Source organism: Lepidochelys olivacea (genome assembly GCF_965140295.1).
Source record: "Lepidochelys olivacea isolate rLepOli2 genome assembly, chromosome: 1".
Lineage (NCBI taxonomy): Eukaryota > Metazoa > Chordata > Testudines > Cheloniidae > Lepidochelys > Lepidochelys olivacea.
The window spans coordinates 245,566,880-245,594,603 of record NC_140411.1 but is presented as its reverse complement, the minus strand read 5'-3'; the positions used below and the strand labels follow the sequence as shown (position 1 = coordinate 245,594,603).

Below are 27,724 nucleotides of genomic sequence, written 5' to 3'. Positions count from 1 at the left end.
ACCTTCAGTGAGAAGCAAATTTAATCTTCCCATAATCTTGCCGGCTGGCTGCTCAAGGATCGCTGTTATAAAGAGAGACTGACTTCCACCCTGATTGCTCTCTACCTTTTCCAGGAGTTGGGTCTTGGCTAAACATGAAGTCCAAGTTAGCCCCTGTACAAAGAATATAATTCATAGGGGCATATTTGCTGGCAGCCAGGGCCTGCCTTCCCACAGATAGATTCATTACATTGTCAGATCTGGTCAGGGCAATTCAAGGAAGACCTGTATTCTAGCAAGGCACTCTTTGTGGCTTCTCGGTCATGTGACAGCTTCCACCTTCATTACTGAGCATGCAAGATTATGTCTCGGCTGGAGGACCTATTCCTCAACCAGAGATAGCTTGGACAAACAGGTTATGGTTCCGTTCCAGGTCAAGAACTCCCTTAATTGGTGGAAAGATCAATAAAATGTCTATACGACCATCCCTTTCATTCACCCAGCTTCAACAATAACTGAGACAGTGGATGCATCGCTGTTGGGGTGGGGAGCACACCTCAGCACACTCAGCTCAGGGCAGATGTTCACTTCAGGAAGCTCGTCTCCATATCAACTTGTTGGAACTCAGGGCAGTCAAGAATGCCTGCCTTCAGTTCCTACCCCTCAAGGGCAAATGAATAAGAATCATGATTCTTAATTGGCTTGTATGTTCTGTATCAACAAACGGGAGGCGCGAGATCCCACTCTGTGCACTGAAGCTATAAAATTATAGAACTGGTGTATAGCCCATCAGAATCAGATCTCAGCCTTCTACCTTCCTGGAGTCCAGAATGTCACAGCCAATATATTCAGCAGGTGAGTCTCCCAGGGCTTCAAATGAGAGATGGACTCTCCAATCCCTTCTTGGGATATTCCAGAGATAGGTTCACTTCGAGAAGTCCACATTTGCCACATCCAGTAACAGGAAGTTCCCCTTATCCTGCTCATGAGGAGGCTTAGGTCCCCTCTCTTTGGGAGACTCCTTTGTCCTTCCTTGAATAAAGGGCCTTTTCTACACATTCACTCCATCACTGCTAATTCTAAGAGTGATGAGGAAGGTCAGGCAGTATAAAGCCACGGTTATCCTTGTCATATTGACCTGACTGAGGCAAGCTTGGTACCCTGACCTGCTTTATCTGTGTGGCCAATTGGAGCTCCAGAATCTTACTGTCCCTCATCTCCTCTCCCAGGACACAGGTTGTGTGCTTCAACCCCTAATTTAGGGTGTCCTTCTCCATCTCCAAGCATGGGTTCATGGGGTTAGAATCCACCTGCTTGTCAGGAAAACAATAAGGTTATTAAACAGTAGAAGGGAGTCCACTCCAATTACTTGCCTTCAGAAATGGCAGAGGTTCAACCACTGGTGTCACCGTCACCATCTTGTGCCTGAATCCTTTCTGCTGTCAGCCGCCTTAGATTATCTGCTGGACTTAAACCTGTTTTTTTTTTTTTTTAAATATTTATTTTATTTTTAAATCCGTTAGCTCTGTTAAGGTTCATCTTGTTGCAGTATCAGCTTTTCATTCCTCACAAAAGGGTGTTTTTTGAGGTTTTTTTTTGGGGGGGGGTTGTTTTTTGTTTTTTTGTGCACACCCTGTGTCCTCGAGATTTATTAAGAGTCTGGGGAATCTTTCCCCCAGATTTAAGATCATACTCAGACTTGCGGTCTCCTCTTAAATACCTGTTTATGGGACCTCTGTTTGAGCATATGACCACCAGTTCCTTGCTCCACTTATCTGTGAAGACTTCCTTTCTAGTAGCTATCATGTTGGCTTGCAGGGATGGAGAAACTGTAGCCTTAGTGGCACACCTCCACCCCCCATTTATGATCTCTCCCCCCCCCCCCCCAACTCCCCTAGGACAGGGTCTCCCAGTGTCCACCTGCAAAGTTCTTACCGAAGGTGCTGTTGGATTTCCATCTTAACCAGTCTGTTCATTCACTGGGATTTTTTCCTAAACTATGCAAGTCTCAGCAGGAGATTTCCCTTCACATATTAGGTATATGGCAGGTATTGACCTTTTCTGAAACTGCTTGGTCCTATTAAGATAAATCACCTGGATGCTTTGTCTCCAACACAGAAAGATCCACGGGGTCCATGATCTCTTCAGAGTCTGAGATGGATCTCTGGGTTATTTACTGCTTGCTATGATGCAGCTGGTGCGTTGCTTCCCCAGAGGATTATAGCACACTCTGCCAGATCACAAGCAACTTCCACAGTATGACTCAAAAGCTTTCAAATGCCTGAGATGTTCAGAGCAGCTACATGGATTTCAGTGCACACCTTTTCTAAACACTGTGCCTTGGTCCACGCCATCAGATCTGATGCCGAACTTGGTTCTGCTGTACTGTCTTCAGTCTTGGACTTGATTCTGAAGTGTCCTCCCTGTGAGGATGCTGCTTAGGAGTTACCTGACATGGAGCACCCATAGGGACACTACTCAAAGAAGAAGAAAAGCCTACTCACCTTGTGCAGTAACTGTTTTGTTCAAAATGTGTGTCCCTATGGGTACTCCACTACCTACCCTCCTTCCCCTCTACTTCGGACTGTTCTTGTTGAATATTGGGATAGAGAAGAAACTGCGGGCGGTTCACCTATGTAGCCCTCTGTACCCTCTGAGCGTGGCACGAGGTTGTATAGAGTGCATGCGTGGGCTGAACAGATGCTGCTAAGGGAAAATCTCTGATCCCAGGCTTGAGGCACGTGTGCACCTGAAGTGGAGCATCCATAGAGGGATGCATTGGGAAGAACCACAGCTACTATATAAGGTGAGTAACCTTTTCTTTTGTTCTGGATGGTTCTGGTATAAAATTTCTAGAATTGTTTCAGAATTTTTTTTTTAAATTTGTTTTAATTGTAGGCATATGAGAGACGGAGTGGAAGGTGAGCTGAGAAGTGAGTGTTAAGAGGAACTTGAATGGTCTCACTGAGGCAGTGGTTCTCAACCAGGGGTACGCGTACCCCTGGGGGGGTACACAGAGGTCTTCCCACGGGGAAATCAACTCATCTAGATATTTGCCTAGTTTTACAACAGGCTACATAAAAAGCACTAGGGAAGTCAGTACAAACTAAAATTTTCATACAGGCAAAATGAGAAAGTAACCAATTTTTCAGTAATAGTGAGCTGTGACACTTTTTTTTTTTTTTTTGTATTTTTGTCTGATTTTGTAAACAAGTAGTTTTTAAGTGAGGTGAAACTTGAGTTAAGCAAGACAAATCAGATTCCTGAAAGGGGATGCAGTAGTCTAGGAAGACCTGAGAGCCACTGCTGTAAGGGATGGTGTGTGTGGGGGGGACAGGAGGGCGGGAAACTGGCTCAGACTTAAGTGAGGTCTGAAGGATTCAGTAAGGTGGGAGGAGATAACTGAGTATATTGCATGGGCCGAGATGAAGCAGAGAACAAGAGCGGCTACAGTGCTACTGGTGGTGCTGTGGGTGTTTATCTAATCCTGCATCTAACTCCTAACTCACTGGAAGGATTCAATAAGGTGGGGGAAGGGAGTATTGTGCTCACAGGGGAGGGTAAGTATAAGAACATACCCCTCAGTTTAATAGAAGAAATTTTATTTTCGGATAAGCTTGTGATTGGAAAACACTGCTCAAAAAATAAAACACATGGTGTAGAAATGTTTTGTGCCCTTTCCTTCAAACCACCTCCCCTCCCCCTCACCACCAAAAGCACTTTACTATAGTTTTAAATGTAGTACCTAGAAAAACTGTTTTTCTCTCAGACTCTTAAAAGATTGAGTCAAAATTAATATAATAGGAATTGCTAAAATTTCGGTAAGTGGTTTCAAGTTTGTGTTAAGTACATTTTTTGCTTTGGAAAACTGAGTTTCCTAGTAGAAAACATGAAAGTGAATGGCTAATCATGCATTATATATTTTCTAAATAAATGGCAGTATTCAACTGAATTTGTTTACAGAACTAGCCTTAAATATTACAGCCTTTTAACATTTAATCAAATTGTACTGCAGTAGGATATTGGTGATTCACATTTTTACTATCCACAAACTTCATAATGGGTACGTCCCCAAAATAAGTCTTCCCGTTTTACAGCAGAGCTCAACAGATGAGTGCCGTAATGAGCTCTCAAATTACTATGGCTACATTTAATTTGACAAAAATTTACCCCTTTTCCTACAATTGGACTGGCATAAATGAAATCTTATGCCCATGTGATTCCCTGTTGAAGCCAAGAGGACACTGTAAATGTGCAAGGGTCTACTCCATGTAGATCCAATCACGGGGATTCAGGCCTATATTGCTGAACATCTAATAGTGTAACTGAGGAATTATAAATTCAAGCTTAGTTAAGCTAGATGAATAAACCAAAACCGTGTAATTCATCAAATTTTGTAAACTGCTATGGTTGTACCAGTCTTCAGAATGAATTTGTCATGTTATTTTCAACACTTACAGTAGATCTTAATTGTCTACTCTGTTTCACTTCTTCAAAAACTTGGTTTGTATCACACAATTTGTATGTATATAGCATTGAAAAACATTTACGTATATCTTTCTTGTGAGAATGTCCCTAGCAGGCCAGCTGCATATTCTGCCTTGTCAGAGACCCTAAATTGTGGGTGTAAGCAAAAAGTCAGGGAATTCCAGTTAACAGTCTAGTGGTACTGTGCTTACGAATACTAAAATGTCTAACGCCTTTTTGAATTGATTCACCACCTCTATCTACTTGTCCCCAAGCATGGCTCTAAGGGCTTGCCTACGCTTACCGGAGGATCGATGCTACAGTGATCGATGCATCGGTGGTCAATTTAGGAGGTCTAAACCTGGTAAATCGACCACTGATTGCTCTCCTGTCGACTCCTGTGCTCCACCTGATGGAGAAGCATAAGGGGATTTGACGGGAGAGCATCTCCTGTTGACATTGTGTAATGTGGACCCCACAGTAAGTAGATCTAAGCTACATCGATTGGATTTACACTATTCACATAACTCAAATTGCGTAGCTTAGATCGACTTTTCCCTTTATTGTAGACAAGGCCTAATAGTTTCATGCTGAAGCAAAGTTCCTTAAAATAGTCTCGTAAAATAGCCCCTTTCAAATCTCTAATTGTAGCATATTTAAATTGTATAGCCTTCATCGGTGGGGTTGCGTGTTGTGGGGTGTGCTTAAAAAAACAAAAACCAACTCATTTCTCTACCTGAAAATGCAGAGTTCATCAGCTGTGAGAGACTGAGGTTACCATCTGTTGTCATTCATAGACTATTTGGAATCCTAATGGTTTAGAGAAACAAATGAACTTTCTGGAGACTTTGTTTTGCAGAATTCCTGCAAATTGTGGTAATTTTCTGAAGTGTCAGGTGCATTGAAGTAAAACAAGATCTCTCTTCTTAAAATAAATAAATAAATTTAGAGAACTTTCACTTTATGGTTATTTAAATAGATGTTTTCCCATAATAGTCCTGAAAACCTGTTATGAAGTTTTTCATGTCACCAGTTTAACCATGCTGTTTAAAATGGAAACTAAATCTTTCCTTCCGTCTACAGCTGCAGGTTTAAATAGAGCATCATTGTCATGTGATGAGCATGGATGTCAAAACATTTGAGAGAAATTGGTAACCTGAACAGTTCCTGTACATTAAATATTTATAGAAGAAAATGAACTCCAGAGCACCCTGCTGTGCAGGTAGTTATAAACTGTTCAGATACGCTGCTGTGTTGGTAATAACATGAACACCCATGTTATGGATTTAGGAGGAACATAACACACACAATTGTTCACTTGTGTTCAATTTTAATGGTGTACCTTTCATGCATCTAAAAGCTGACATATGAAAGCTTATAAAAAGGGAACTGAAAAAGATCCAAAACTGTAGAGAACCATTTGGTCTTCGCTAAACTAATTGCTAGTCAGCTGCCACAGAAATAGTCCATTATCTCTGCTTTCCAGTCCTCTGGTAGGAAAGCCATAGTAAAACCTTTAAATAAACAATCTCTTGCATGTCTAGTCCTGAGCTCCAGCATATCTCTGTTTCATGTCCTCTGGTACAAAAGAAAAGACAGTGAAGGGCAAACCATGTTAATTAAATCTAAAATTGTAATACAATAAAAATTTATTATGCTGGACTCTTTCAGACCAATGCACAATGGCCATGATTAATAAAACTTGGTTGTACGATCTTCATTTATGTAATAAGCTTGAGTTGTCAGGCAGGTAATATAATACAATGCTGTGATACAAGTGTCAAACTCAAATGTTTGATTTAAATGCCTCTAATTTCAGCTTCATTGTTGCGATTTCCTTATTAAATCAATTTAATGTGTAGGAAATCCAGTAGAGGGAGTTTAATTTCCAGATGAAATCTGTTTGCTTTACTGGAGGAGTCTGAAAAAAGGTCCAGCCAGTACATTACTGTGAAAACATGACACACTTCTTGTTTTTGTTAATATGAAAGCCCTAACTATCTCACCATTGGATCTCTTATGGCCGGGCTTATTCATGAGTATTAACAAAGACTTTCCTTTACAAATTAGTTTTTCCTTTCTGTGATACGGTTGCAACCAGTACAGATGTTTTGGGTATCCCTTGTCAGTCAAGTGGTAACAAATCCAGATAGAGCATTTCCATGCCAAGATTAGGTCTTTGTTTCTTCACCCTGCCCCCAGTCTCCGCTAGCAGGCTTCCATGTTTCTTCCTGCCTCGTTTGGAAGAAGTAATTAATGCCTTGATGAGTCACCATCTTCCTCTCCCTCCCCCCCCCCCCCCATTTTAGTCTAAGCTAAGCCAAAAAATCATGGGGAGAAAGAAAAGGAGTAACAAATTAGTCTCTAAGGTGCCACAAGTACTCCTTTTCTTTTTGCTAATACAGACTAACACAGCTGCTACTTTGCAACCTGTCATTAAGGGGAGAAAGTATTCCACATGTTAATTTTCCCTGCAGCTATTTATAAAGAACTTTTATCATATGAATTTGCTGCATTATCAGTGCAGCTCTGCTGCAAAACTGGGTGGGAGGGCAGAGACTAGATGTAGGAATGGGTCTAATGTGCTCTATAGTACACCGGGCCTTGTCTTACAGCTCTGGATGTGTATGCTTGACCAAATGGGCAGTATGGTTGACATACATTGTGCAGCTTCATTAAAGTCAGTGGGGCTTCATAGGAGGCAATCAGTTTTAAAGCAAAATAGTGTATCATTCCTGACTGGCTGCTCCTGAGAGTGAGCTTTAACTCTTCTTCAGTGAAGAATCTGTTGAGAACAATCTGCTTTGTAGTTTGGACATATAGAAAATCCTTCCCACCCTTTCCCATTAAGTCTGACTCACTTGTCTTTTTTAGCATTGTTGTAGAAATAAGCATAATGGATTTGTTAGGGTCAGTGCTTCACAATGTGACCATTGACTTCGATGGGCAATGGAACCTAGTTTGCCACTCTCTAGACAAAGGATTTGTAGGTCTTGCAGGCTGCCATCTGTTTCTGGAAACAAGTGTTTATGCCGGAGTGATGCAGTGTGCATGCAGAAAGTTTTTGCTTGAGGTATGGAGAGAACTACTGAGCCTTTGTATTCAGGCTTTTCATTTCTACAGGAAACTAATCCTAATCTATTAAGGGAGAGATTTTTTTTTTAAAGGCAAGTTGGACATCCAGCTCCACTGAATACTTCCTTAATTATTTGCTAAGGTATCTGAAATGTTTACCTTCAAATAGCTAGGAAAAGGGATAAAACCACTTAAAACAATTTAAAACGTAATGTCAGATTAGACTCAGCCTTCATGCTTTGGTTTATTGTTGAGCAGGAGCTCTGCATCCTGCTTAGAGTTTCCAGAGAGGAGGAGAGAGATTACATGCTCTGGAGAGTAAGGTAGATATTAATGATACCTAATTATGCCAATGGAAGCTTGTCGTGTTACACTGGTGAAATAACATCTCCATGTATTATAAAACTCTAATTATAAATGAATGAGGGATGCGCACAATCTTCATTTCTATTTATCAAAATGTATAGTCAGTTGTGTTGCAGCCCTCATTAGAAGCTGTGCATACCACTGAAGTTCTACTGCCTTTTTCTGAAAATAATGGACTCTGAGAAATTAAGCTACTTGGTATATTTCAACATTTATCTTGTAATCTGTTAATGTTGGGAAAATAAATGCTGATCTCCCTAATTTTAGTTTGAATTTTTTAAAATATACCAAAGTCTCTTGCAATACCATATGTTGCAGAAAATTAGACATGTGTAGTCCTTGAAAACATTGCCAATAAGTGGTGGGTTTTTTTTGTTTTTGTTTTTTGTTTTCTCTGCTCTTGGATAACAGTTGGGAATAATGTGCATGCCAATGGACAATTGGATGTGATCGATGTGTCAGTGAATCTTTGAAGTGATCCATATGCTGGGTCTTCTTTTCTACAATTGGATTTTGTCTTGTGTAAAACAAAAGAGCTGCTTTTTCTCTTACCTAATTGCTTTTAGACCTCATTCAGTTGGGATTACTTTCCTAAATTGACTTTATACTGTAAAGACTTGTTAATAAAATGGCCTGCCTATATGTAAGGCTTAAATACACTAATAAGCTAAATACAGTCCTTTCATACGACGTGTAATCTGGCTGCTAGTGGATTGCATTTCTTTGCATAGCTACACTAGATATGCCTGTCCTGCATTGTGAGGAAGACTCTGAAATCTAGGGTCACAGGACTTTAAAAGAGGACTATACAATGAATTTAATAAAGGCCCTACAATTCTTGTTCTCTCCAAATAAGAGAGTCCTGCCAGAGGAGAATGTGTCTACGGAGCTCTGGCTCTATGCATGCCCCTCTCTGTGGCTTAGCCAGTTGCTGGCCTGATGGAACCATGTGTCCAGGAATGGCTTTTTGGCCACCCGGTGGCATGGCAGAGAGGAGCTGAGATCTGGGAGAGTTGAGTCCACAGTTCAACTGCATTTGAACTGGGGCATGGATGAGGCAGGGGTTTGGAAGGTCATGCTCCTGTGCTAAAAGGAGGCGGAGCTACTCTCTCTGCTTTCCCTGATTTGGCTGAATAGAGCTTCCCCTTCTCTTTGGTCCCTGTGGTGCGAGTTTCTCCTCAGTTCAGACTACGTAACCACTGGATGTGACTCGGCAGACCTCTCTCTCATGTTTTTATCTTGTATGTTCCTTCCATGACACAATAGGAAGGAGAAGGCATTTTGATGGATAGAGGCCTTTGCTTCTCTGCTTAGCTCCACTTACGCCCCCAAGCTGCTGGTCTAGAGTTGCCTTTTCTGTCTGGTGTTCGTTACAGCAATACTGCTCTAGTCGCTTAGTGTAACAGGATGGCAGCATTGGGGATCCAGATTGGAGCTGGTTTGGGGTTGGAGATGGAGGCAAAAAGAAACAAAGGGGGAAGGTCGGGGGGGATAAATGCCAGGGGGTGTAGGGGAAGATAGCAAGGGAGATCTAAAAAATAGGGCTTCAACTTTCAGAATTGTATCTATGCTGTACAAAGTCACTTAATCTGTAACGTCCATGAGGGAATTGGATCCTTAGTTATAACCTAGTATTAAGTCAATAAGGCAGCCCCGGTACCGTTTGATTGTGGCCTGTGTACGCTCAGCAATACACATATTACAGTTGGAGAGCCGCTGACTTATGCTACAGTGCCACTTACAAGGGTTCCAATGTTTTCGACAGTACGCGCACACAGTAGACTGTGTCTGCCTCAGATACCGTATAAGCTGTACCTGTGATGAGATACAACAGGTGGATGAAATAATTAACTGGGGGATGGACAAGGTAAACCATGAAACACTGATCATTCTAATATGCAGCTGCTTACTTGGACACTAGACTCTCTTTAGCAGGTTGGGGAATCAAATTTTCCAAATAGTATCAGACTGGCAGTGGCTTATCAGTTTTAACATGTCTCTGCTATTGAATAGTTCTTCAGCTTCCTCTGAAGCTTCGAGATGTAGCATGTACAGCATTGCTCAGTTGTCTCCATACAACAGTCAGTATTGGGAGTGGCTTCTTGACACTGGTGCAATCTGCTTATCCTAAGCCCCAGAAAGAGGCGGTTGTGCAATATGTGGAGGTGGGGTACCTTGTCGGTAGAAGAACAAGCTGGCTTCTTGTGACAGCAGAATAGGACTAAGGTGCACACCCTGTCTCTAACTGGCTTTGCCATTTGTGCCCCAGCAATCTCTTTCTGCTGGGTTTGACTGGGGGGTGAGCACAAATTGTGTGAAGTTCACAACTGGCATGACTGACGTTTTCATGGAGAAGGAAATGCAAGATTGGTTTTGGGGAAGGGAGGAGGAAAAGTGTTAATGCTTCTAAAGGAGAGGCATTGTGGTCTGGAGGAATAAGCACATTGGTTGGGACATGAAACCTGAGTTCTAATCTAGTCTTGCCATTGACTTGCTTATGTGGCTTTTGACAGATGACTTTCACTCTCTAATTCCAGTTTCTTGTGCGTGAAACAGGGATTCTTGCTTCTCTGGCAGGGATATTCTGAAGGTTAATTGTTTTATATTTGTATAGTACTTTGAAAGTGTTAAGTGCAATTTAAATATTACTGTGCACACAAATTACAATACTTACTCTTTTTTTGGTAGGATGACCAGATGTCCTGTTTTTACAGGGATTTGCAGGGGTGGGGGCAGACCGCCTTTTCTTTATATAGGTTTCAGAGTAGCAGCCGTGTTAGTCTGTATTCACAAAGAAAAGGAGTACTTGTGGCACCTTAGAGACTAACCAGTTTATTTGAGCATAAGCTTTCGTGAGCTACAGTTCACTTCATCGATGAAGTGAGCCGTAGCTCACGAAAGCTTATGCTCAAATAAATTGGTTAGTCTCTAAGGTGCCACAAGTACTCTTCTTTTTCCTTATATAGGCACCCATTACCCCCACCCCCCCACCCCTGTCCCGTTTTTTCACAGTTGCTATCTGGTCACCCTATTTTTTGGTGAGGTATGCTTAAGTAAGGCACTTTGTGAGCCTTGAAGTGTAGAATACTGGGAACACTACCACAACAATGGTTATCGTTGCACACTAATCTATTGTATACGCAGAAGGCAGCTTAGTCTGGGGCTGGTATGAATGAACCCATTTAAACTGGGCCCATTTGGATTAGTGGACATAAAGAACTGATAAGTAGGGAGGAAGAGTGGCTACTTTTCTGCCTGATGAACCTATCCTACATGATAGGAAAGCAGCAGTTTGGCTCCAGGCCAGGAAGAAAGCTTTATTGATGCCTTTTAGATAAGAGTTACAAATGTGCATCTTCCACGAAAAATGTACTAAATGCAAAAGTTACCTACAATGACTACTACTGCTCTAATTTAAAGGTTAATCTGTTAATTTACTGTATGTACTGTATTCCTCAGTGTCTGAAGGAGACATTTTTGCACAGAAAAATTATATGCAGTGAAAAATGCTTGGTTAAAATTAAAAGGCTAAACCAAGCAGGAAGGGAGTGGATCTGTTCCTTTTATTCTTATATCTCTCTTTTTTTGTTTTGTTTTTTTGTTTAATTTTGTTTTGGGTCTGGGATTTGGATTCTATTTCTATGCACATTCTCACTTCCTTTGAGCATAAGAGGGAAATTATTTTATTTAACTGGCCTTCTCTGGCACTGTGAGTAATAATGTTTACTAGCAAGATTCTACTTGTGTGTGGCATTTATAATTCACTTGGTATGTTAGGAAACTGACTCAAGACGCTTTACTTTATAGTAGTAAAACAGCTTTATTTATTTAAAATAAAAAAATCCTTAAAAGCTTTTCATTTAATAAAACTGAGATCTTAAATCACTTAACCGAATATATGTGTAGACTTAAAAACTGTAAAATTATTTCCTGTCACTTGCCAAATCCAGAGATCATGCCTGTTGTGGGGGTTTTTTTTTGTTTTTTTTCCTCTGCTCTCCCTTTTCTTTTTTCTCGTACCTGGCTAATGTCATGGAATGCCTGTAGCAGTATAAGAAAATGTAGCTTTTTGGTCTATTTTTAGGTGGTAATTTCAGTTGAACAAAAAACAAATTTGAGGTGGAGAAGGAAACTTCAGGGCTCAAATTGAAGTCTTGTCAGGAAAGACTTTTCAGTGACCTTGTAAAATGCATGTTCCTTAATTTTTTTTTTTTATATTTTATATATATATATTAGAATTTTCTGGTAATATTAGTCAAAATACTTGTAGGTCAGGCACCCTGGTATTAGTGATTTGGGAAAATTTAATACTCTTATAAACCACATTTTTAGATAGAGGCATAGTAAGAGGTGGGGACCCAATTCATTTGTGGGTGAGCATGAATATGTCTGTATGGGATTCCCATTTGAATAAGTGGGAAGTATACATGGTTGGGGTCCATAGGAAAAGACTTGTTTTTTATAAGCAGTTAGCTGAAGTGAATGGGATTTTGGAGATTAAGAATGAGCGGATGTATGGAGCTCCTCTTCTAACTTGTACCGTTTTAAAAATTACTTTCAACTCCACATTCTTTGGTTTAAACTGGATAGGTGTGGAACTGAACATTTAAAGTACATTATAAAATTGGAATACAGAATAGTATTGGAGAACATTCAGTGCTTTTCAAACCGATGTCTCTTGGCCTAGGAAGTAAAACCCAGTCAGTACATAGCAAGAGGAAAAAATACTCCCAAGAATCTGGCCAGAGTTTACTGCTACCAATGGGTGTGCTATAGAGACTTTTACAGAGCTCTGTCCTTCTATTCCACCAAAGACAAATTTCAGAATAACAGCTGTGTTGGTCTGTATTTGTAAAAAGAAAAGGAGTACTTGTGGCACCTTAGAGACTAACCAATTTATTTGAGCATAAGCTTTTGTGAGCTACAGCTCACTTCATCGGGTGCATACTGATGCATACTGATGCACCCGATGAAGTGAGCTGTAGCTCACGAAAGATTATGCTCAAATAAATTGGTGAGTCTCTAAGGTGCCACATGTACTCCTTTTCTTTTTACCAAAGATAAAGGGACCCTAAAGACCATTTCTGATGTAATGAAGTTTTTGCGCGTTCTCAATATTGTAGTGGCTGAGAGATTCAAAGGGGTTGAATATCCCAACTCCTGCTTATTTTCATGTTATTTGTTTAGAAGCTCCAATTAATGGTGTGGGGGTAGAGGGACAGGAAATTCAGGTGACTAAAAATTTGCTAAATAAGTTTTAAGTTTCTTTTTCTGGAATGTATTTCTTCCAAAGTCCTGAAGCCTGAGTAACAGGACACCTAACTGCAACATTCCCCTATCAAATCTTGAGAAGATTAACATCTACCTTGGAAGAAATGGATTAGACAAGTGGGAATTTTTGTCCGGGTTAGTGGAGAAACTTCACTGTGTGGGTTTTTTGTTTTTAATTTTAAAATAAAATTTGCATTCAGATAGCAGCAAGTGAGGCTGAAGTTTTTTAGTGCTCATAAATGAGGTCCAAATGGATTTGATACTGAGCAAATAGTGGTTTATGGTCATTGGCTATTTAATTGTCTCCTTATACGCATAAGCTTACTCCACTGGAACCCTTGGATAACTTAATTTGATTTAACACCAGTGAGTGTGGAGTGGGCCTCCACAAGCAGGATTTCCAGAGACAGGTTTCCTACAAACCTTTCAGCACCTTTCACTTCCATTACTAAAGGTGTGGACATGGGTGACCAGTTTCTTCACTTTATCCCTCCATTATTAATCAAAAGTTCATGGGTGAGTTTGTGGAACAGCCAGGCATGCTGGAACAATTTGTGTAATGGGGGAACTGAGAGCCATTGACCCAAACTATGAACTCTGTATATCAGTGGTTCTCAAAGCCGGTCCGCCGCTTGTTCAGGGAAAGCCCCTGGCGGGCAGGACCAGTTTGTTTACCTGCCGCGTCTGCAGGTTCAGCCGATCGCGGCTCCCACTGGCTGCGGTTCACCACTCCAGGCCAATGGGGGCTGCGGGAAGGGCAGCTAGCACGTCCCTTGGCCCACAGCGCTTCCCGCAGCCCCCATTGGCCTGGAGTGGTGAACCGCAGCCAGTGGGAGCCGCGATCGGCCGAACATGCGGACGCGGCAGGTAAACAAACTGGTCCGTCCCACTAGGGGCTTTCCCTGAACAAGTGGCGGACTGGCTTTGAGAACCACTGCTGTATATGATGGAAACCAGTTAAAGTCAGTGGGTGCGGCAGCACCCATAGTTCCAGCACCCATGGAAACAACAGTCTTTTTTGGATCATCAAAATTTGGGCACGGCTTTTAAAATAAGACGCTGTGCCCAAGTCACTTTCTGTGTTTTTGAAACTATATTCATGGTACTTCAAGGTAACATTCTTACCTTAATTCTTCTAATACAAGATAAACATTTCTAACTTCATGCTAATAGGTGAGAAAATAAGAAAAGGCAAATGTGAAGTTGCTCTTTTCAAATGTTTCTAAGAGGATTTGTCGAGGGGTAGGTGTGGTACATGGGTTACCCCATATATTAATGCTACTTGACTGACTAATGCTAAATCTCTAGAGTAGGCTGCAATATTCTGTAAGTTGGGTTCTCAACCTTTTTCTTTCTGAGGCTCCCCCCCCCCCATATGCTATTAAAAATTCCACGGTCCCCCTGTGCCACAATAACTGGTTTTCTGCATATAAAAGCTAGTGCTGGCGTTAGCAGTTAGCAAGCAGGGCAATTGCTCGGGGCCCCACACCACAGGGGGCCCCGCAAAGCTACATTGCTTAGGCTTAAGCTTCAGCCCTGGGTAGTGGGACTCAGGGCCCTGGGCTTCTGCCCCATGCGGTGGGGCTTCAACTTTCTACTCTGGGCCTCAGTGAGTCTAATGCTGGCCGTGCTTAGAGGCCCCCCTGAAACCTGCTTGTGGCCCTCCAGGGGGCCCTGAACCCCTGGTTGAGAACCACTGCTCTAAGTGAATGTAGAATTTCCATTTCTGAATGGTATAGCATGTTTTTGGTTTTAAGAAGTGCCACAAACTTATTTTACAAAGGATTCATTTTCTGTTTCTGTGAATATACAAGTTCTACTGATCAGTATTGTACATCACCAAAATGTGTAGTAAACTTAAGAGTTCAAGGGACTCATGGTAACCTTGGCTTCTAAATCAATATATATTGTGTCATCAACCAAAAAAGTATAGCTTTTCATCTCCACGGTTATTTGTGTGTCATGGCCAGTCTCCACAGTGTGTCATATGGTTTGTCAAGACAGGCCGTCGTCGGACAAAAGTGTGGTCTGAAATAATGCTAAGGCTGCTTATGAGTTGCCTTGCTGTGGTAATCTTTGCAAAAAGGACTGAATCACCCACTGCAACATTAATGTATTGTAATGAGTGTCATGGTGGTAGGCCTAACAGTTTAGTGAGTGTAAATTATAATGGATTGTTTTAAAAAACAAACAAACAAAAAAAACACCCATGGAACTTAGCCTTCCCGTGTAGCTAGTCAGGAGTGGTCAGGCTCGTGATAGGTGGATATCATCGATGTTCAGCTAAATCAAAAACATAGCTGTTAAATCTAGCCTTTGGGAGCTCTGTATGGATTCTGACATTCTTCTGAAGGCTTGGGTTCAGAAATCAGTAAATGGATTACTTTGTTCCATAAACTTAGTCTTTAAAATACATTGACTGACCACTCTAGCCTTTTTCAGAACCTCATCCGTATTGGAGAATGTGACAAAATGGAAATTGATCGTACAAAGTGCGGGGAGATGGGGACATTGTCTTTGGACTCTCATAACATGCGGCATCTGGCTGATCTGCTTTGGAATATCACCTTGGCTGTGTCTGGCCAAAGCTTAGATGGTATTTCTTGGCCAAAACACCATGACATGAAGTGTTTTTGTGTCCCTGAGAACACATCCTAAGATACTAATCAATGTTGCAGTTTGCACTGATTGTGTGTTGTTACTGGGTTAGATGTATTTAGTAGGCTTAGTCCAAAATTAGGCTCTTATATTTAGGTGTCTGTCTGAGTCTGCAAACAATTAGGTCATGCCTAGGCTTGGAAAATAGGCTGTTTTTAAAAATCAGTCTTTGAACATGTGTGTTTACACTAATGTAGGTAGAGGTTTTTAACACCGCTTTAAAAACACATTTAGCTAGTCATGTTCAACACGTTGGCTTAGTATTTAGCAGTTTTTTAGTGCATCTGCTTGGAAAAACGTTACACTGCTTTCATTAGGATTAGCTGTGAAAGGATCCAAATGTATTCAAAACAATGGGGGTAGTACAGCTTGTTCATACGAAACAGTCGATGTTAAGCTGAGTTCACAGTGAGCTCTTTATCATGTGCGTGCACACATGCACAATATGGGCTTGATGCTAAGAAGTACTGGTTGCCCATTTCCTCAAATAAAGTCAATGGGAACTCTGGATATTCAGCACCTCTGAAAAATCAGACTCGGTGTGTAACTGTAAACCTCAAGTGACAACAGCTAGTATATTTTTACAGATGTCAGTCAAATACAAAGTTAGTTAGCTATATTCAGTTGTTTTTTTTTTCTGGCAAAAATCTGCAGCATGAACTTGCATGCTATAATTTATTCCAGAGCGCCCTCACAGAATACCAGAAGGAACTCGTTCAAATTTTAACAAAGTAACCCACCATCTGTGCACGTCCCCACCCCCCATTTTGTCCTTCTGCTGAAAGCTGCTCTTCCCCCTAAAATGGAACAACATCACATTATGCTATTTTGAACTTCTGTTTGAAATGGTACACCTGTTTCTCAACACATGATTAGTCAGCCTAAGAAGCCAGAGTCCTTCAAATATAATAGAAAACTTTTAAACCACATAAAAAAATCAGTAGACTGAAGTTTAATGTAATCACTGCGTAAATCAAAACTATCCTGCAGTTTAGCTTGGAGTTGGAGGACATCTGTATAATGACAGGGTAGCTCAGTCTGCTTGTTTTAATTTTTGATCATCCTGTGGAGTCTTCTGACAAAATGTTAAGATGGTTGCTTTTGTCAGGCTTGGATGGACATAGCGAAAACTTCCTGGGTGGCCTCACAAGACCCCTCTGGGCCATAGCAGGTTAAGCACAGATTCGATCTAATCTTTGGTTAGACATCCTGGCTAGCAGAGGGTCCAACAGAATTTTAATCCATGGTTGGGATGTGGGGTCGACCAATGTCAGAGTGAAGTCAGAGGCATCGGAACTGGGGAAGTCGCATAAACTTCCTCTCCATAGCACCATCTCCCTACTAATTTCCCTCAGAACCATTTTTTGACAACCTTCCACACGTGTATGTCCATGTGGACTACTCTATGAAGTAAGGCGCCGCTAAACAAGTGAAAGAATATAGGAATTTTGCCTTTTGTGAGGATTGTACTGAGTGTATTTTGAGAGAGGGGAAAACTTGACTTAACTTTCTGGGGAGGGGAGGAACAAAGTTTGCATTTAAACCAGTGGCCCCCAAACTGTGGGGTGCTCCCTCCCACAGGCAAGCCTGCGTGGGGGTGGGGAGGAAGCACACTCCAAGCTCTGCTCTGGCTGCAGCCCCTGGCTCAGCTGCAGCTTTGGCCCCAGCCTCGGCCCCCTTACCTCCGTCCGCGCACCCCCCTCCCTGGGGGCCACGGCACCGCTCCTGAGAGGGATGCAGACGGGGGAAAGCGGGGACATGACTGAAAAGTTTGGGGACCACTGACTGACCCTACTCTGAATTTTAAGGGATCTCTAGTATTCTCTCTACTTTTAAAGTGCACTTTAGTCACACTCAGTTTAATATGAGCATAAGCTTTCGTGAGCTACAGCTCACTTCATCGGATGCATAAAGAGCCACTTTATGCATCTGATGAAGTGAGCTGTAGCTCACAAAAGCTTATGCTCAAATAAATTGGTTAGTCTCTAAGGTGCCCCAAGTCCTCCTTTTCTTTTTGCGAATACAGACTAACACGGCTGCTACTCTGAAACCTGTCAGTTTAATATGGCTACCTACAGAAATTTTTGTTCCAGCTTTGGAATCTGTATGGCCACCTACCATGGGTGGGACTTGCACGATGTTGTACCTTTAGGGTGCATCCACACAGCAGCTGAGAGGTGTAATTCCCAGCTTGGATAAACATGCATGCATTGCTAGCACCAAAAAATAGCAGTGTGGCTATGGTGATAGGAGTCCCACCCTACCCGGGTAAGTACTCGTGCAGCTAGCCCAAGCTTCTGCCTGTGGCACCATGGCCATCCTGCTGTTTTTAGGTCCTTTTGTGAGCAGAGCTAGTGCACGCACATCTACCTGAGGTGGGAATTATACCTCCCAGATTCTGTGTTGATACACCCTTTGAATGACTGCTCTTCAAATTGCCTCGCTTCCTGTGGTCTAAGTACCCTTCGACATAATCGATATAAGAATACATCATCTTTCTTCCTAAAATATCCGCAGTCTAATACTTCTCCCTCCACTCATTTCAAAATAAATACTTAGTGCCCAATACTTAAGGCTGTATGAGCTATTCCTGAGCCCAAGAGTGTGTGAAATGACCTGAGAGTTGTGGCCTTCAGTACTAAGGTTGCTTATTGTCAAGTTTTTTGATATGTAGAGTACTGGAGATGATGCGTACAACTGAGTCTTTTATCTCTTAAACCTGAATAGTATGTTAAAATAGCCCCGGGGGAAAATGTATTGTATTCTATTACTGGCTTGAATATATCCTGTGCCTTGCATATGGAAGGCTACCTTAGGTTAAGTAGGCCAGCTTGAAGTCTGTGTAAGTACTCAATTGCATATAATTTCATTTATATAGTACACCTTAGTAGTTTTATGTGCAAATCAAGGTAATGAGAAATGAAAGGGATTAATCTTCTGACATTAGCTGCTGATAAAGAAATGGTAAATTAATTGGGCTAGTTTTTAATTACCATATATATATTCATAAGCCGAATATTTTTGGTTAAAAAAAAATGATGCATCAAAGAACAGGAGTCAGCTTATAAATGGGTCTGGCGCCACTTCCTGCAGCTCCCATTGGCTGGGAACGTCAAACCGCGGCCACTGGGAGCTGAGGGGCTCTGTACCTGTGAACGCTCCAGGTAAACAAAACGTCCCAACCTGCCAGCGGCTTACCCTGACGGGCCAGGAGCCAAAGTTTGCCAACCCCTGAAATATAGGGTCGGCTTATGAAAGGGTCATACAGTTTTTACTATTTTGACCCCCCAAGATGGATAGGTAGACTTACAAACGAACGGGCTAATGAACGAGTGTATATGGTAAGTTAGTCCTAACTTGCTTAGAGACTGAATGTGGATGGCTAAAAAGCCACAAAGCTTAGTTGTTAAGCTAGTGCATGAACAAAGATGAAAGAATGGAGAGAAGCAACATTTTCAGGTAAAACTCTGTCCTCTATCCTCCAAATACCTACACCATCTCTTCCCTAGAATGAATAGCTCTGTCAGGTGACCAGGTCTAGTGGGAACAGCTCAAAACACAAGTGATTAAAGTTCACTTTTGTCCTTTCCTTACCCCGAGTTACAAAAACTGCCAGTACAGCTAACTCAACATTCCAGGGAAGATACTGTACTCGTCGTCCAGATGGTTCTCCTTCTGTCCCTTGCTAGATACAGTGCTGTAAAGCTTAGTTGAGCATGTTCAGAAAGTAGTTGTCTGACTTCTTGATGGATATCGTTGGACAATATTACCTGCACACTGTTTTGCTCCTGAGCCTTTTCATCTTCTTTCAGTTTTCAAATGACCTTTTGTGTGTGTATCACTGTTTCTCAATGATTTACCATACCTCCTTCCTGTCCTTTGAGTCCTTTTCTGTGATGGCCCCTCAGTACTTTCTTCCATACCCTGTTTTCTCCTCATTGCAGACAAAACTGTGAGAAGACATAAGATTTCTCTTATAAACCATTACCCCATTACCTTTCTCACTGAACGGAACCCCTTCAGCTGAACAAGCTTTGTGGAGAAAAGAGTTTCCTGTGCCGCCTTTGTTGTTCACTGCTCACAAAACTGGAGAATGTTGTCTCAAATGTGAGGCTTTAGGGGGTGATCCAGGTGTTACAGAAAGAAATATCCTAGAAGGCTTTCATACAAAACTTCTTATTTGGAGGACTTTCTCAATTCGTTAATTGTATTTGCTCCTCACTGACCTTCTCCCTTAGTTCTGTTTCCAAAGGCAAAACATTCCAGTTTTATTATAATTACTCTAATCTTGTAGTAGATGGTTTTTGTTAATAGGCAGACTGTTTCAAGGATGAGTCCTTCCTATGATCTTTGGCTGCCTTTTTGGAGCATTTCAATAACTGGCTTTATAAAAAACCTTTTTTCAAGTTGGGCAAATCATTTGTTTCGTTCTGGATTCAAAAATACCTGCCATGTTTTTTCTTCAGTTCACTGGCTAGTACAGTACATTATGAAATATTAAGAGTGAGCCTAAAATCTTGTTATAGAAAAAGGTTAATTAAATTTAATTTAAAACTAGCATCGCTTGGAGCTCAGACGTTTTAATGAGGCAGCCATGTACAGTGTGCTTAATACAGATAGCAGTAGATCATGATGAAATATCCATGAACTGTCATAACCTTCCTCTTTTCTCCTCCTTTTTTTTTTTCTGGGGGGTAGGAGTGGTGAGCAATAAGAACTTGGTAAAGCATTAATAGTGCCAGTTAAAGGAATTCCACTGTTCTAGAGTCACTTAGTTATTTACATACCACATGGCATCTTCAAGCATGACCTTCTTCATCACCAGAATATTGTCAATGATCTGTTAGTGCATGAAGTAATACATAATTCCCTTACTAGAAGCTGTCAAAGACTTTATAAGAAGATTAGGCTTCACGACATCCACAGTGATGGATCCCTATTTGACAGATGAGCTGAGGCTCAGATTAAGGGTTTTGCCCATTTCCTTGGGTTAATCTCCTAGACCACACTCCCTCCATTACCTTACATTAAAGGAATCCTGCACAAATTTGGTAGGCTTCCACACATGGTGAATGGCTTTCTTGAGCAACCTAACAATAGCAGACCAATGTGTTTGTGATTTAAAGAGGGAAAAGACCTGTCTATCAAATAAGAGTTGGAAATTGAGTTAATCACACTTAAAAAAAAAAATTGTTTATATAAGGTAAATATGGGAACACCTCTAAAATATCTGGTAACTTCAAACTATTTTATTTTTTTTTAAACTTTCTCTAGAGTACTGAAAACAGACTAGTTTCCATTGTTCCTTTTTTGCTTGTGCACTAGCTTTGACGTTTTGGACTTTCAAATACTAGAAATGAATATTTGTTTACATCAAAACAAAACCGCTGTTTTAAAAACTTTTTTCTTTTTAATTAACACTTCCATTATATTGGAACTTGGACAAAATTTAAGTTTTGTCCAAAAAAAATCAGTGGTGGTTCTCTTAACAGTTTTAGGTGAACACTGCTGCCTTTTTCTCTTTTTTTCTCTCTGTATAATTCTTCGAGGTTTTAATATCAGAATTAACTCACAGATGTTTGGCATGCAAATTTAACATGCAAACCTGAATGCTGTGTGTCATTTACCATCTGTAAATATAGCAACTGGCGCTTTTCACCAGCGAGGAGACTAGTCTATCAAAATAAGTGTGAAAATGTGAATATGCATCAGATGGAAAAGAGGAGGTTCGTTCACGGAACCATTACTGGAGTAACTTAATTGATTAGTCAAATAGAAGGTTAATTGAATTATAAAATGTTTTTTTTTAGTTGAACAAGGCGTAGAATGACCATAAGAAATGGAACCAAAAAGTGAAAACTGTGGCTTTTCTGAAATTCATATTTTTTTTTGAAAACCTTGAATGGAAAAGCAAATCAAAACAGTTATTGTTAAATACAAAGTTTGAAATGTGTTCATTGCTTGGTGGCTGCCATTTTGCCTGTGGAAAAAGATAAATTGTGAGTAGGATCTTATCCCATTGACATCTGTGAGTGAAAACTCTTAAAACATTCAAAACTTTGAAGTAGTGCTTCACTAGTAACTTGTTATAAGCTTATTTACTATTGGTATTATAGTGCTACCTAGGGGCCTTGATCAGGCATCAGGGCCTCCTTGTGCTAGGCATTGTACAAACGCACAAAGGAGCTCTGAGGAAAAACTGGATTAGAACCTGTTAGTTGCAGGATAGGTGAAAATGTTACCCTTGTTAAAATGATTAATCTAGCACTGTGTGACTTTAAATGAGAATAGGAAAGTTACAAGTATTCAACAAAGCACTTTAAAAAAAATAAATTAAGGTATAGGTGGTTAGGTCCCTATTTTTTATGTTTGAATGCAGTTTTTCTCTCAGGCTAGAGAGAGCATTATCCTAGCAAAGCTCTCTAGAGCCTTCTTTGAGATAAACTTTATACCAATTGGAGGTAAATTATATTGAAGTCTATTGAACTTAGGCCAGACTTTCACAATACTCAACACTGCAGTTGGGCCAGATTTTTCAGAAGAGCTTAGCATCGAGCCATCTTTGATGGGATCTGCTGGTTGCTGAGCACTTCTGAAAATATGTCCCCTTGATTTGAGATGTTTCTAGAAGCTAGAGATAAGAGCAAATGAGTTGCAGTTACAAAGGTCAAGAATTAGTCTTAAAGTGAACCTACATGTTGGAAACAATGATCAAACAGCTGGTCTGGGCAAAAGTTTCTCACACCCCCCTCCCCCCCCGCGCAGATATCTTGGATAGTGATATAAAAATTATTAAACTAATTGTAAGCAAGATGAAAACTGATTAGTGCACTTATGCAAGGTTTAGAATACCTTGTCAAGTAATTTTTGAACAGTTTCAGAGAGATGGGTACTCCACAATTTTTTTTTTACCTTGAGAGCAGTGGTATGGATGCCAGAGACAACTGTAGCCACTTTTGCTACAGCTTCACCAGTTTAGATCCCCACCTGCTCTTAGATGCCTTGTCTCATAATGTCAAGGTGCATTACATTTTTAGAAATCATTTCAGATCTTATTTCAACACTTTTCCTTTAAATTGTTTTGCCGTGTACAAATGTGTAGATTTAAAGATGAATATAGAGTTTATCTGTATTCTCCTAGCAATCTGCATATACTGTAAATCTAGAAGTATTTGCTTTAAAGTAACTGCCATTATATTTATCTATAACCTCTGAGAATAAGGTGAGTGTTTCTAATTGACAAGCAATAGCCCTTTCTGGCAGAGACTGGCTGGGGGGCATGAATGTGTGGCCGCCTCTCTTGCACCAAAGTAAAAATGTATAGTATTTTAAAAAGCTGTTACTGGATAATCTGTATCGTGTGTCAAGTCTTAAATATGCATTTTGACAATTCTCACTGCTTTGTGTTTTAAAAATAGCTACTATAAATTCCTCTTGCTTTTGCTTACTTTTACTTTATAAATATGAACACTTTCTTCTTAAAGTCCTGTTTACAGGATTAACACACTTTTCATCCATCTACTTTATTTAGTTTTCATTAACAATGACATAAAAGTTCTAGGCTCTTCCACTGCTTCTTTATAAAATAATTGTAGATCATAGCTGGTTCCAGTTCTTTAGTGTACTATCCATTTAGTATATGTTCCTCTTGTTTTCTTTTGTAACTGGCTTCATATATCATACCCTAATTTTTGACTTAATAATAAATCCACACACCATTTTTACATGATTCCATGGTATACCTTTCTCAGTTCTGGAATTTAGTCATCTTTAAATCTTTTATCATATAACATTCAGGATTGAGTGCTAAATAGGTTATAATTGAATGTAACAGTTATGTTACCAAAACCTTGCCCTATTTGGGGTCTTGCTCTCAGTCCCCCTCCCTCCTGTCTGTAATATTTTGCAAAGCAATTAAAGGGTAACTATGGTAGTTAACAATCTCTCTCTCAAAATCAGAACTCTGTGCTGCTCACAGTTGTTTTCTATCTCTTATACAAATTGTGGTTGTATTCTTAATCTATTATTGTGCCTACTTGTAGAAACCTGTTGTGGATTTGTTTTTGGTTTGTTGGTGAAATGGCTTGAATGGGACTTGTCACTCTCCGACTCACTCTTGTGGCAGTTGATATAATGGGATAGTATGTTTGCCTTCTGTGGTATGATGAGACCTCCTTCAGTTAAGTCTGGTCTTTCTGGTGCTGTAACAGTGTTTGACTGTTAATGTTCTAGCTCAAATGCAATCTCATAATTTAACCTACCAGCAGAAGTGAAGACTCTTAAATTAGATTCTTCATTACAGTTTCTATGGTTACATTAGAGGAGAAACCTACTAAATGCAAGCAAGAAGGCCATAAAAAAATGTGCTCTGGTAACCATTGCTATCATTCTTGTCGCTTTACAGTTTCCAGTTTAATTCTTTAGTTTCTCTTTAAAATCTATTCCATTTAAGTGGGAGTCTGTATTTCTGAAGATGAGCTGCTGCTACTTCTAGAAAATATTTTTAATGTTAGGATTTAAGTTTTACAAACCAAACTGAGCATCTCTAACTAGTAAGCTATGGCAACAAAGATTTTTCTTGTGCTTTTTGAATAGATATTTCTCTAGCTGGCTCTGCAAAGGATAGTAGACTTGACTTAAATTGAGAACTGCTTTTTATGTATGATTGAATTGCTGATCTTCATTGAGAGCCAATTGTCTTTTTATGCTAGTTAAAACTGGTTTGTCATTAGTTCACATAACACCCTGTAAAAAAAAAATTAGCCCATGTTTTATCCACATATAGTTGCTTGTATTGGCTAACGTTAATATTTAATTTTTAAAAATCAGTACCTACCTCAATGCACACTATCTGCTTGAAAATTGGCTTTTTGACTCTTCTCCTGGTTACTGTTAGATGTTGCCCTCACTAAAATGACCTGTGGTGATAGGATTCTGAAGACACTCTTACAGAATGTAACCAGGCACTGATAAATAACAATAGCAAGAAAAAAATTAAAATGAAGTATTTTTCTCCCCTTGTTGCTTTGTGGATATGGGAGGAAAGAGGCCCAGTGGTTGAGGTACTGATGTGAGATATGGGAGACCCAGGTTCAGGTCCCTGCTGTGCCACAGACTTCCTGGGTAACCTTGGGCAGGTCACTTAACCTCTCTGTATCTCCATTCCCCATCAGTAAAAAGGGGGATGATAATACTTCCCTACCTCACAGGGGTCCTAGAGAAGAGATGGGCACTGTTGGGATGCTGCCCGCTGAAAGGTCACAAAATGGTGCCACTACAGCTAAGTCAATCGTGGAATTCATAAACATAGGTCTATGGCCACTTCTTGTCTGGTCTGGTCTGATCTGTTCTATCATTGGACTGTGGGGCTGGAGGGGGAGAGAGACAGATACTGGGCCATCATGGAGGAGGAGCAAAGAAAATCAAATTATTTTATGTAACATACACTTTCTGTGTGATTTTGAGTTATGAGTAGAGAATATGAATAAGCAGGTGGTAAAAATTCTAAAGCAGGAGAAAGGGGAAAAACATTGTGTAATATTATAAGGTGGTGGTGGGGGGGGAGTACAAACTGTGAATTAAGGATTTGTTTCCCACTCCTTTATTAAACTAATGCTGGAAATAATCAAAAGTGGCTGCAGACTTCATTTTAACTTGCCAGTAGTCCTTGCTTCTATTTATGTTAACATGCAAGAATAAATTATGTTGATCCAGGAGCGTAAAAAATGGCAATAAATAGCCAATGGGCAAAACTTCTATAAACCAAGCAATAGAGATGGCCAGGTCTACAGAATTCAATGTCCTTTTGAAGTTATCACTAAATATGCTGGGGGGGCACTGCTCTGTTTCTGCATTCAGTAGCATAGATCTTGATACATAAACATTATGTGGATTAATACAAATCTATTTCAATGCCTACTTCTTAACAAAGAGATGACAGAACCCTAAGCAGACTGCTAGTCCTGTATTAAATTTGAGATTTATACTTTTGAATAATATCTTTTTGGCAGAAGTGAATTTCAAATGCCATTGTAGTAAATAATGCCATAGCAACAAATCCGCTATGGAGTCAAATGTTTAATTGTGGCTGTTGACTACTAGATTAGTAACTGGGATTGGCTTCTTTCCACTCTGCAAACCTCTTCTATTTTGCATCAGCAAAATTGTCATTCTTGAAAGGTGGTCATGGTTGATTTTGAGATGGTTAAAATCTTCCACAGTACTTGCTTTTTATATAATTTATAAATAATTTGTCTTGGATATAAAGTTGGAGAGTTTCTCAGTGGTAACCACACAAAGTAGTGTGCAAACATAGAATTTAACTGAAACTTAGAGTTCAGGTAAATTTCTCTATTTCTAGGCTTTCTATACAGACACCTAGGTGCTCACTCTGATTTGCTTTGTGTCCATAACTGAACATGTGGCTTCAGATTTTGATCTTTTTAAACAAGAATTTCTTCTCCTTTCATTTTGCATCAGTGGAAGGGCTGGCCTTTTCTGTGTGAGTAATATTGTCCAGCAAGAAGGTTTGGTGGCAGAAGGTATCTTCAGCAGTTGCTAGGTCATTCTGCCCTGTCTGTGCTGCTTACTTTGGTGCCTCCAAAGCTAACTTCAGATGCCAGATTTCTTTGCTCCATAGCACCAGGCAGAGGTTCGAGGACATAGTGGAAAATGTCCCAATTCGTCTCCTTCCTTCCAAGATGCAAATTTAGGGCAGCACTATCCACAAGTAAGCAAGCAGAGAACTCTGCCAAACTCTCAGTATCAAAATTTCCAGTCATACCTTGTTAGGCTCTTGGGTGTTCATTTGTTTATAATCTATGTGACCCATACAGTTGCATTGTCAGGCTCTTGTCCTCTACCTTGGATAACTTCACCAAAGCGTGACACTCCTTCCTCCTTGGCAGACACCCAAAGGCTGGAGGGTTGAAGTAAAAAATATTGGCTATCTTTGTAGACAAGGTGGGTGAGGTAATATTTATTGGATCAACTTCTGTTGGTGAAAGAGACAAACTTTTTTGAGCTAAACAGAGAGATTCAGGATCTTGCATCAGAGTGCAGTGGATAAGACTGTATGCCTGATCCCTTATATACTGTTTTGAAATGCATTTGACGCAGCTCCTTAATTTATTCGAAGACTCTAATGGTAATGGCTCAAGAAGCATTGACTTGTCTTCAGAAATAACCCATGCCTGCTGATAGTGAGGGGGAGAGTCAGGGGAGCCAGTTTCACCAGTGTTACTTTTTCTCATAGATTCCAAGGCCAGAAGGGACCACTGTGATCATCTAGGCTGACTGCCTATGTAACACAGGTCATCGGACTTACCTGAAATTTCTGTTTGAACTAGAGCATATCTTTTTCTAAAAAGTCCAGTCTTGATTTTTAAAACTGCCAGAAATGGAGAGTCCATTCTTGTCAAGTTGTTCCAATGGGTAATTGCCTTCAATATTAAAAATTTGCAACATATTTCCAGTCTGAACTTGTTTAGCTTTACTTTTCAGCCATTAGATCTTTTTATACCTTTTGTCCGTCTGATAAAACGAAGAGTCCGTTATCAAATATTCGTACTCTTAGACTGATAGTCACCCCTTAATTTTCTATTTAAGCTAAATAGATTGAGTTCCTCAAGTTTCACTGAAAGGCCCATTTTCCAGTTCCTTTAATAATTCTTGTGGCTCCTATTCATACCTATCACTCCAATTTATTAACATCTTTCTTGAAGCATTGACCTTGGAACTGGACAAAGTATTTTGGAACTAGTGCAATCTTCGCAACCTGGAACAAAGAGGTAAATATGATTTTTCTCTATTCCTACTCAAGATTCCCCTGTTCGTACATCCAAGGATCACATTAAACGTTTTGATACAATATTGCACTGGGAGCTCATGTTCAGCTGATTTTTGGCTT

General features: G+C 40.3%; 1 protein-coding gene across 5 annotated transcripts in view; it reads left to right on the top strand.

Moving 5' to 3' along the window:
- The window catches only part of DENND5B (DENN domain containing 5B), a 163,085-nt gene that overhangs the window by 16,168 nt on the left and 119,193 nt on the right, over positions 1–27,724 (top strand). Inside the window, exon 1 of one of the 5 annotated variants that reach the window (XM_084617288.1) lies at positions 5,614–5,668. The exons of the other annotated variants lie outside the window; for them this stretch is intronic. Coding sequence (XP_084473414.1) covers positions 5,641–5,668 — 28 coding nt within the window. The 5' untranslated portion in view covers positions 5,614–5,640. Of the gene's footprint in view, positions 1–5,613; positions 5,669–27,724 lie in introns of those variants that run through there. 5 annotated transcript variants of the gene reach the window in all.